At 55.8% G+C, this 10,886-nt stretch overlaps 1 protein-coding gene across 1 annotated transcript in view; it reads right to left on the reverse strand.

Moving 5' to 3' along the window:
* The window catches only part of SLC16A2 (solute carrier family 16 member 2), a 39,088-nt gene extending 35,929 nt beyond the window's left edge, over positions 1-3,159 (reverse strand). Inside the window, exon 1 of the mRNA XM_065689539.1 lies at positions 2,772-3,159. Coding sequence (XP_065545611.1) covers positions 2,772-3,102 — 331 coding nt within the window. The 5' untranslated portion in view covers positions 3,103-3,159. The remainder of the gene's footprint in view (positions 1-2,771) is intronic.
* Positions 3,160-10,886: the final 7,727 nt, after the last annotated feature.

Raw genomic sequence — 10,886 nt, forward strand, 5'->3', positions numbered from 1 at the left:
TAAGATCCCTCAACACCGGAACAAGCTTAGTACAGCCGGAGGGAAACGCTACCATTCATTTCCCAGTAAATGCTTTCAAGCATCACTCAGCACCTCTCCAGTGGAGGAGACTGATTTTTTTTCCTGCCTTGAGTGCTCACACGTATATTATTTTCTCATTCCAGCCTCAGCATTACCCACACCCACCCCCCCCCACCCCAGCCCTCTATTCCCCCCCTCAAAAAAGAAAACAAACCCGAAAGCACAGAGTGTGCCTTGCAAAAGTCCCGGCTCGGGCATCCAGCGGCGAAGGGGCACGCGGTGGTCCCAGCCAGCCCGGTGCTGCTTGTTGACATACGTGGCGCAGTATATTTCTTTAGACAAAGCAGCCTATGCATTCGATGCATTGTTGTGAGAGGGTTTGTTTTCAAAGCCTGACCCCAAACCTGAACTCCGCGGATCCTGCATTTCCCAAGATCAAACGCGAGAAAACGTGACCAATGCAAACAAGAAATAAACCTTGATAATTATAGCCGAGTGCCGGGGCGGCTATTGTTTAGTGCAGACGAGCACCCGTTTTAGCATAAACATAACCCTATTTTTAAAGGGATGCCTCACAACATCACTCCTAATTTTGCCTCCAGATCTCCTCTTTGATACAAACCCCATCTTGTTCCTCAGTCCTGAGAACAGAGAGGAGATTTAAGAGCAGAGCCAAAAGGCTAAGCGATGTGCCGAACACCGGTCTTGGACCATGTCCTCATCCCCCGGACCTGCTGGGTCATGGGAGACGAGGGGGACCCGGGGGTCCGGCTGTTGCTGCAGCCAGCAGGAGCAGAGGGATGTCAGAGGACAGACAGCGCCAGGCTTTTCAGGAAGGCCCTATCTATCACTTAGTGCTTGGAAAGGAGCTACAATATTTCCCTGATTGTGTTTGCACGCAAACGAGCGCCGCAGGGAAATTATGCAACCCTGAGCAGGGAGGGGTGGGAGCAAGGGAGGAAGGGCTGGAGGGGGGCCCCACGCTGCACCCCGCTGCCCTCGGCCCCAGACAACGCAGCTGCAGCCCCCGAGGTACCGCGCTGTGGCTGCAGATGGACTCCATCACCACCTCCTCTCCCCTCCACCGCCGGAGCCCCTGCACCGCAGCCTCAGAGCAGAGACGCAGCCTTCGCAAGGGACAAGGGTTATTAATGGCCTCTTCATTAAGCACCCAGGCCAAAATGCATATATTCGTCACTCAGGCAATTTAATTACTGGGCCTGGATTCACCTCACACACCCACACGATTTCTTTTTCGAGGCCTCTGTGCGGTCATAGCCGTAAATAAATAGGGAGCAAGAGGCAAATGTCGACTCCTACAACCCCTGTCTTGGGCATCGAGCCTTTAAACCACCAGAACTTGCAGCATTTAATTTCTTTTGTTACCGCTTCTACCTTTAGAGCTCTGCCTTAGGCTTTCTAGATATGATCACAGAGAGCAGGAAACAGAGCGCTACGCGATGAGCTTCCTGGGGATCACACACACACACGCACACACATCCAGCCCATCAATCACTCTAATTACAACCGGCCACATGTCCTCAGCTCTCCGCGGCACTCCGTTACTGCCCATAATTACACGGTCACATCGTTTCTCCAGTAACAGTATCTCAGAGTTAATTTGTGATTGTAGCTGTGGGGTATCTCATAGTGCATTTCATCAGCATGATCACTGGTCATGCATCAGCTGAGCAGAGGGAGTGCAGGCAACACTGGTCCCCAGAATAGTAGTTTAAAGACATCACACTCCCCCCAACACTGCCGCGTTCTGCAGCACACTCCTGCTTCAGTTTCCGACTCTGCCCATGTCCCATCCAGAGTGAGGACACCACTACAAGCAGGTTCCCTCAAAGCCAAGTGGTTGTCTCTACCCACCAGATAAAAGCAAGCTGAGAAATGGATGTCCATCATGAGGATGGACATGATCTTTTGGGGGAGGATACCAAGACCTAGGACAAGACTAGGCCTGCTAACACCAGTGTCCATCATGGACCACTGGGGACAAGCACCCCAGCAGGCTGATGTCCCTCTGCCAAGTCTACTTAAACACTGGGGTGTGCAGTGAGAAACAGCCCTTTTCTCTGTATTAACATTACACAGTCTTGACACTGGCTGAGCCTGTTAGGTCCTATCAAAACATACAACTGGGTGCAGGTCGTGTGTCTTCCTATTAACAGGTGTTAACTACTGGAGACCCTGAGCCCTCAGTGTGGCCGTCCAGGCGACACTGCCAGCCCTGCCCTATTTAGGCTTTCCCACCAAATTGATGCAACTCGGAGGAAGCATGTTGGTGAGGCTGATGCTCTCCTGCAGCCACCCCCGAGAGTGATCCAGCAAAGACAGACAGACAGACAGACAGCTTGAAAAACCCATAACAAAATGACAGGGATAATAAAAAATAAAGGGGGTGGCTCACACACACACCAGCTGATTCACTAGCATTGCTTTCCTTACTCCAAAACACACCAGGCAGGACAAGCTAAGGGCATGCTTTTCAGATGTATTAATTTTAATTGAGTACATAGGAGCTTAGAAACACATGATGTTGTAGGAGATAAATATCGCCACAGCTACAAGGATGGAGGGGGCAGGGAGCAATCGCGGTTCTGCACATCCGAGAAGGAGCTTTCAGCCCCGAAGCCACCTCGGTGCGCTCCGGGAAGCAGCGGCGGCCGAGCCGCACCTTCCCCCGCCGGCCGCGGCCCCGGCTCCGCTTCGGGAAGCTCGGGAAGGGACCAAGGAGCCCGTACCTGTTTTGAACTCCAGCGCGGGGTCCTTATTGCCCTCGCCCAGGTCGCTCTGCAGCATCATGTAGAGGATCCCGAAGGAGTTGTGGATGCCGAAGATGGAGCCGTTGCACCAGGCGGCGGCGAAGACCACCACCCAACCGAAGCCACCCTCGGGGGGCTGGAAGGGCGCGGCGGCCCCGCTAGGCTCCTGTTCGGTCCCGGTCTCTGCTCCGGTCCCGGTGCTTGTCCCGGTTCCTGCCCCGGTCCCGGTGCTTGCCCCGGTTCCTGCCCCGGCCGGGGGCTCGCCCTCGCCCGCCGCCGCTACCGGCCCCTTCTCGTCGCTCTGCTCCATCGCGGCCGCGCTTCGGCCGCCGCCCGCAGCCCGACTGCCCCGCAGCCGGTCCCAGATGCCCGCCGCCCCCCCCGGCCGGCCCCCCCGCCCGCCCCCTCCTGCCGCAGCCTCACTCCCCGCCTCCCCTCCACCGCCTCCATCCTCCTCCTCCTCCTCCATCTCGCCGCTCGGCCCCCGGGTCCCTACCTGCGCCGGGGGCGGCCCGCTCGCCCCCCCGCTTCACCCTCCCCCTTCCCCAGGCCCGGACAGCGGCAGGCGGCGCTTCCCCGACGCCGCCCGCGCTCGCCGCCCGCCCGCGGGGCTTAAAGGCGGCCCCGGGCCCGGTTGCGGCCCCGCATCGCCCGTCGGGCCGCCGCACCGCCTCCACCGCCGCATCCTGCGGCGGGCGCAGCCCCGGGGCGGGCCGCAGCCAGCACCGCCCCCACCGGGCCCGGCCGGGGCGAGGGACACACCGGAGATACCGGCTGCTCCCGCTACCCCCGGCCCGGGAGAGCCCCGGCCCCGCGTCCCGGCCGCCGGTTTGCGGGAGCATCCCGCAGGGGAACAGCCCGGCGGTGGGGCCGCTGATGCTGCCGCTCCCTCTGCCCCACCGGGGTACACAAAGCACCAGGAACAGGCTGAGCGGTAGCAAAACGCAGCCTCGATGAAGGAGTTTATTATTCCATTTCATGCCGGGTTGCTGTGGGATCGTTGGCTGCCTGGCATCCCCTACCCCGAAAGTTTTGAGAGCGCTTTTGTTGCACCAGCCCCGAGCCACGCAAGCTCCCTGCTGTGGGGTGGGGAGGTGAGAAGCCCGCGACGTAAATCCCAGCAGCGGGATGTTCCCCAGGGCTGTGGGTCACCCCACGTTACCTCTGCGCTGCGGTTCACCGAGCAGGACGGGCAGGGATGCGGCAGGGAGCTACTCTCTCACCTCGCTCTCTTTTTGCAGTAAGCTCTGCCTTTTCTCTTCTTTCAATAAATAATTACAAATCCACCGATATATTAAAGCCTGTCTTTTCACACGCTGAAGGTATTTGCACTTTAATATATGCCAAGTCTAAGTTATTATTCTTTCTTTACCCTAATGGCTGTGTCAGTGTCAGATTCCTATCAGAGTAAAATAATACATCCCAACCTCACGCTGCTCTTTCGTTACCTCCAGGGGTATTAATTACCATCGCCTGGCGAGGCAGCGGGGCAGGGTGCGGAGCAGGCACCGAGGCAGCAGCCAGGGCCCCACTTCCAGCACCGTCTCCTCGCTTCTCCCGCCGCCGCAGAGCAGCACCGGCCCACGGGCGGGCGGGCTGGCTGCAGGGTGGGAAGGCGTTTGCCGACGTGCTGCGGCTCGCCGGGCCTGGCGAAGACCCTCCGGCACACGGCTACAGCCAGGAGAGCCTCTCCTCGGCCTGTCTGCCTGCTCCTAGGTGCGAATCACTGCCAGCTGCAGGTCTGCTCCATCGCCATCCGCTTTCTCCCACCCAGGGATGAGGAGCAGTGAGTGCGTTCGAGAGACACAAGCCGGAGGGCTGCAAGGATGGGGGATGCGGATTCCTCCCCACGCCATCCCGCATCGCCGCCACGCCGATGGATGAGCCCTAAATCCTCCCCTTCCCGGCAGGGTGCCCGGCGCTGCCGCCGCGCTCAGCTCAGCCCCGCTGCCGGAGGAACTGTATTTATAATTTCCCTTCGTCTCCGGTGCAGTCTCCTCCCCCGATCCTCGTCTCCGCAGCGAGGCTGGGGAGGTTTGGGAGCGTCTTCCACTGCCCTCTGCCGACACGAGGAGCCGCAGAGCTGGATTCTAGCAGCCATTTCAGCGTAGGGCCGCCTGAGATTGCTGGGTTTATCTCGTGAAGCCCCAGCAACCTGAGAGGGAAGGGTTCGGGGGACCCCAGGCTGTGCGCAGGGAAGCTGCCCCCCTCTCCAGTGCTAAGTCCCTGATGCTGCACAGCTGGGCCTGGATTAAAAACAGCAGAGAGAGGGATGGGAGAGCCCTTTGCCATAGCACACCATCGTACCGGGACTTCTTCCCTCCAGAGCTACAGAAGGCTCTCATGGAGTGGGAATTTTGGGGTGAATAGTACTGTGGACCTTAAGGCAGGCACAAAACCCACTGAGCAGCATCTCTCATCGTCTGGATGTTGGCTGTACAAGGTCCTGAGAGTGTTTTCTTGTCCTGGTCGTGCCGGGCACTGCTGCAGCTTTCTGGGCTGAACAACCAGTGGGGCTGGGGATAAAACCACAGGGCAGGAATAAGTGGGGGTTAAAGGGCTGAGCTGGCTGAGCTGGTGGAGGCTTCATCCACGAGGGAGCTGCAGCATGGGAAGCTCAGGGAACATTAGGGAACATTAGGCAGAAGTAGCTCTGCTACCGGTGTAAGACCAGGTTTTATTTAGACTGGAGCATCCCACCCAGAGGGTTTGCAGCTCAGTAACCATGGCTTAAAATAGAAGAGAGAAAAACACAGTTACAGCTTCTCTTGCCTGGTTACACTCAGTGATAGAAATACCCTCCTGTGTCCATGGCATGGCTTTCCCCAAAGCCCCCAGCCTGCTGGCTTGGTATGGGATATGATGAAGCTCTTTGGTACCCACATCCGACATCCCTGCAGAGCTGGCATGTGGCACCTCATGTCACGGTCGAAAGGCTTCTGGTTGCCCAGGCAAAGCGTGGCTGTCAGCAGCTTGTTCCTTGTCTCCAAAATGTGGTGCCAGAGCCTCTGCCAAAGGGATTGGCAGCTACAAAACGTGTGTGTTCGGCTTTGCAGAAAGGGGCAGTGACAGAATAAAACATCTTATGCAAACACCTTGGGAAGTGTCGCAGCGGGATGTGGCCTAAGAGGAGAATACAAATTCCTGCTGGTTTTGCAACCTGTCTTTGTTTCAGTGGGTGTTGCACAGTGGCGTGGGGACACTGAGGACAAAACATCACTGACAGCATCTGCTGCCTGGTTGAAAGCACCAGGAAAACAGCTCTGGTAGTGAGCAGCTCCAGAAGAGACATTCACATGCTGGGCACAACCCCTTCCTGTCATTAGCAATGCTTTTCTCTTCAGATTTCAGCAGTAGTCAAGACAGCTGTTACATCTGGCCTGACAAAGACACCACATACATTATCCCAGAGGAATAAACAACTTGAGAGCAGCCTGAAGGCACATGGCAGCAGTCACCCACTGGCAGGGATGCTGGGACACAGTGTGCAGAGCCCAGGGCTTGTCATGTTGAGAAGGCAGCAAGAATACCAGAGAATACCAGGACTTGTAATCCTGCCGGTGCTGCCTTCAGAAGAGAGCAGCCCTGACAGCAGGCAGCCGGGCTGCGGGCAGCACTGCAGGGCTGCTGCCTGCTACACCCAGTCAAGGCAAAACGTACTCTGTAGCATCCTTCCACTGCCTGACCTTCACAGTGGTCGGGATCAAAATATTAGAGGTGGCATTTTCCGCCTCATTAACAAGATTAGAGTCGATTCTACTTAGTTTGGTTGAAAAATGAGGCAACTTACACGTGCTGGTGTGAGCAAGCAGGTTTTCGGGGCACTATGTGCTATCAAGCTCCACGTTTGTCTTTATTTGGTGGTGGAAATCACAGCGCCATGCTCACTCTAGCAGCTGCAGGCTGGGTAGGGAACATGGTCTGGCTCAACCACAGTTGCTGCCCCACCTGATTTACCATACAGTTGGGCAAAAAACACTATTTCTGACCAAACAAAGCAGGAAGATGGACTCATGTTGTATTAAAGGGCTTCTGGAGTGGTTTAGCTGCCTGCTCACCTTCACCACACATTTGAAGAGGTGTGAAGAGTGCTTTCTGAGAGTGCTTCACTGATTTTGTGTCTTTCCTTTGAAATAGGAGCTTCAAGGGCATGTTCCTGCAGGAAAGTGGAAGCTTCTGTCTGGAGGCACCAATCCCAGCCACAGTCCGGCCACCAGCGGCCGCGCTGGCTCTGCTGTGTAACCCCACAGGACCTCGGCGAGAGGTGCCAGAGATGCTTTGCTGACGGGAAGAGCTCAAACCGGCGCACAAAGGAGGCAAGGATCCAGCTGTAAATTAATATTTTATAGAACACCAAGAAAAATCAGAGAGGCTAATTACAGCGATAATCATCGCGGCCCCGAGGCATTTCCATGGAAGTCAGGAATTACCCAGGATTACCTCACCCCTTGCAGCAGCCTGCTCGGGAGGCGGGCGCGTGCGGCAGCAGCACAGCACCAGCACCTCCTCCTGTGCTGGCTGAGGGTCTGTGCCCCAAACCATAGAGCAGCCAGGTTTTGGCAGCCTCCTGTCATCCGACTCTGGATGCACAGAGCTTGGTTTGCTGAGCTGAGTGTGATGGAGGGTTGGAGTTGTGGGGTTTGGGGCTCGGTGCTTACGCCAGTGTCAGCATCCCCAGTGCCACTATTGTGGGAGCTATCCAAGTAGGTGCTACCTACTTGACATTGCTAGCAAAGAAGTTTGTGGATGTGCTCCCAGCATAAGTTGTTCCTGCGGTACCTTAATTACTGGTAGGAACTGATAACTGCGCAGTTCATCCAGGGACAGAGCTAATTCCCCATCAGCTCCTGAGTTTGGAGGTGGGGAACACATCCCGGCTCCAGAATGGCATGAGGTTCGCAGCAAGCCTGGGGCATCTTCACAGCTGAATGGCCAGGAGAGCTGCCTGCTCCTGCCCCATGGCCCATAGCAAAGCCAGCACGAACATCTCCAGGGCTAACAGCTCTGGGAGCAGAGGAGTATCAGTGCAGCTGGTTCGTGCAGCTGAGATCAAGCAGGAGTGCACCACTGGTCTAAGACTCAGCCTGCAAGTGAGACAGGAAAAAGTACTAGGTAATAAACCTACACCTGGTGTACACAGAGCTGGGAAGAGCCTGGGCAGGGGCTGGTCCTGGGCTGGAGGTGCTGCTCAGCTCTGAGGGTGCTGCTGCCTGCCTGCACGTTACCCAAACCATGCTGCAGCAACCCTGGAAACAGCAGAGATACCAGGCACAAAGCATCCCTTCCCACAGCTCTGCGGAGGGCATGGAAAGAGAAGTTCCTAATCTGCAGAGTTGCTAAAGAGGCAGAGAAGATCTGCAAGGACCTCCCAGGGACAGACTGTCTGCCAGCGTGTCCTCAAGCACATGGCCTGGCCACCATGTGAAGCTGCAGTAAGACAGCAAAGGCCCCCTGTATGCAGGAGCATGGCTGATGCTCCCTGGCTCTCCCTCTATCAGGAGGAGCGCACTGCCTTTCCCTGCCCAACCCTGCCATGTGTGGACCAGATGGCCAAGCTGCATGGAGCACCCCGGGCATGCTGCCTGTTCTCTTGACTGTGCCCTCCAAGCTTGGGCATGTGCAGGGCTGTGAGCGCACAAGCAGTGCAGGAGAGGGTCCAGGGGCTCCTGATGTACATCACTTCCTTACAGAACTGATGGACAGGAGCAGAGCAGTTGACTTCATCTACCTGGACTTGCGCAAAGCGTTCAACACTGTCCCACACAACATCCTTGTCTCTAAATTGGAGAGACATCAATTTGATGGATGGACACTCAGTGGATAAAGAACTGGCTGGATGGCTGCACACAAAGAGTTGTGGTCAATGGCTCAGTGTCCAGCTGGAGACCAGTAACGAGTGGTGTCCTTCAGGGATCAGTGTTGGGACCGGTCTTGTTCAACATCTTTGTCACTGACATGGACAGTGGGATTGAGTGCGCCCTCAGCAAGTTTGCCGATGACACCAAGCTGCGTGGTTCGGTTGATACGCTGGAGGGAAGGGATGCCATCCAGAGGGACCTTGACACGCTTGTGAGGTGGGATGATGCCAACCTTATGAAGTTCAACCATGCCGAGTGCAAGGTCCTACACCTGGGTTGGAGCAATCCCAGGCACAGCTACAGGTTGGGCAGAGAAGAGATTCAGAGCAGCCCTGCGGAGAAGGACTTGGGGGTGTTGGTCAATGAGAAAATGAGCATGAGCCGGCTGCAGTGTGCGCTCACAGCCCAGAAACCAACCGTATCCTGGGCTGCATCCAAAGGAGCGTGACCAGCAGGGCGAAGGAGGTGATCCTGCCCCTCTGCTCTGCTCTTGTGAGACCTCACCTGGAGCATTGTGTGCAGTTCTGGTGTCCTCAGCATAAAAAGGACATGGAACTGCTGGAACAAGTGCAGAGGAGGCCATGAGGATGATCACGGGCTGGAGCACCTCCCGTATGAAGACAGGCTGAGGAAGTTGGGGCTGTTCAGCCTGGAGAAGAGAAGGCTGCATGGGGACCTCATAGCAGCCTTCCAGTACCTAAAGGGGGCCTATAGGGACGCTGGGGAGGGACTCTTCATTAGGTGCTGTAGTGACAGGACAAGGGGTAATGGGTTAAAACTTAAACAGGGACAGTTTAGATTGGATATAAGAAGGAAGTTCTTTACTGTGAGGGTGGTGAGGCACTGGAATGGGTTGCCCAGGGAAGCTGTGAATGCTCCGTCCCTGATGGTGCTCAAGGCCAGGTTGGACAGAGCCTTGGGTGCCATGGTTTAGTGTGAGGTGTCCCTGCCCATGGCAGGGGGGTTGGAACTGGATGATTTTAAGGTCCTTTTCAACCCTAACTATTCTACGATTCTATGTAACAGCACCAAAGCTTGTGACCAGAACAGGCACGTGAGGGACAGCAGATGGAAAAGAGCATTTCCCAGCTATTGCAGAAGCAATGTGCCCTCTGATCTACAAACCTGGTGATCACCAGATAGTGATTTGCAAATCTTCCCCTTTGGGGTTCAGCATGGGATCTCTCCCTGTATCTGTGGTCCTTAGATCTATTTAGCATCTTACCAATGCAGCGTGATCCATCAGGGCTGATCATGAAACCACATGGACATGTGCACACATAGCTGCCTGCTGTGTTAGTGCCCTCCCCGCCATCGCACATGCCAGAGGTTGCACTACGCTTGTCCACATCTGGAAAAGAACAAACCAACAGTGATTAGTATTCCCTGTAAATCACCTTCTTTCCTGGAGTGCAGATCCAGGACTAGGGCTGGGATCACAGAGGAAAGTAGCTGCTGTTGTGGGTTGTCATGGGATGCTTGAGACCAGCTCATGCATTATCCACTGAATTTCTCCATAAAGGAAGGATTTGGATCATTTTTTAGTGCATTCAAGCATCTAAATCCAGGTGAAAAGGCCTCTATAGTATCAGGGGCCCCTGGGGCAGAGGACCAAGATGGTTGTGACACCCATCAATTTGTGGTTTCACAATGTGCTGACCTGCTCCTGCAGCACAACAAATCCCAGAGCTGCTCCAGGTATGGTCTGGGTGTGACTGATGGCTTCAGCTCACACCTCGGATGCATCACCCATGGCAAAGGGGATGCTCACACCTCCTGGCCAATGGTGAGTCCTCTGAATCCCTGTCTCTGTGACAAGGTGCTGATGAAGGTTGTGCTGGTCCTGGAAGGAGCATCAGCCTGTCTCACCCTGACCAGCTGCACTTCTGGCTCTGTTAGGTTCAGGGAACACTTTTACCTCTGCTAGCACCAGCTCATGTACCAGCATGGGGACAGCACAGCCAGACAAGGCAGTCCAGGCTGAATCTGAAGCAGCCAGTCTGAGCAGCCAAGTGGCTATAGCCACTTGAGGAGGACCCATGAGGACACCCATGGCTGCAAACCTGCCTGAGTACCCCCAGGCATGTCATAGCTGCCCTTACACTGCAGCCTGCAAAAGAGACAGGAACAGGGATGGGACATAGCCTTGTGTCAGACCCTAGGTCCAGCCTAGCGTGTATATCAGCTGTCCCTTTTGAGATGTCCATGCCATGCATCCATTCTTGGTTTCTGTCTT

The sequence above is a fragment of the Lathamus discolor genome, chromosome 9 (assembly GCF_037157495.1).
Source record: "Lathamus discolor isolate bLatDis1 chromosome 9, bLatDis1.hap1, whole genome shotgun sequence".
In the NCBI taxonomy this organism is placed as follows: Eukaryota; Metazoa; Chordata; class Aves; order Psittaciformes; family Psittacidae; genus Lathamus; species Lathamus discolor.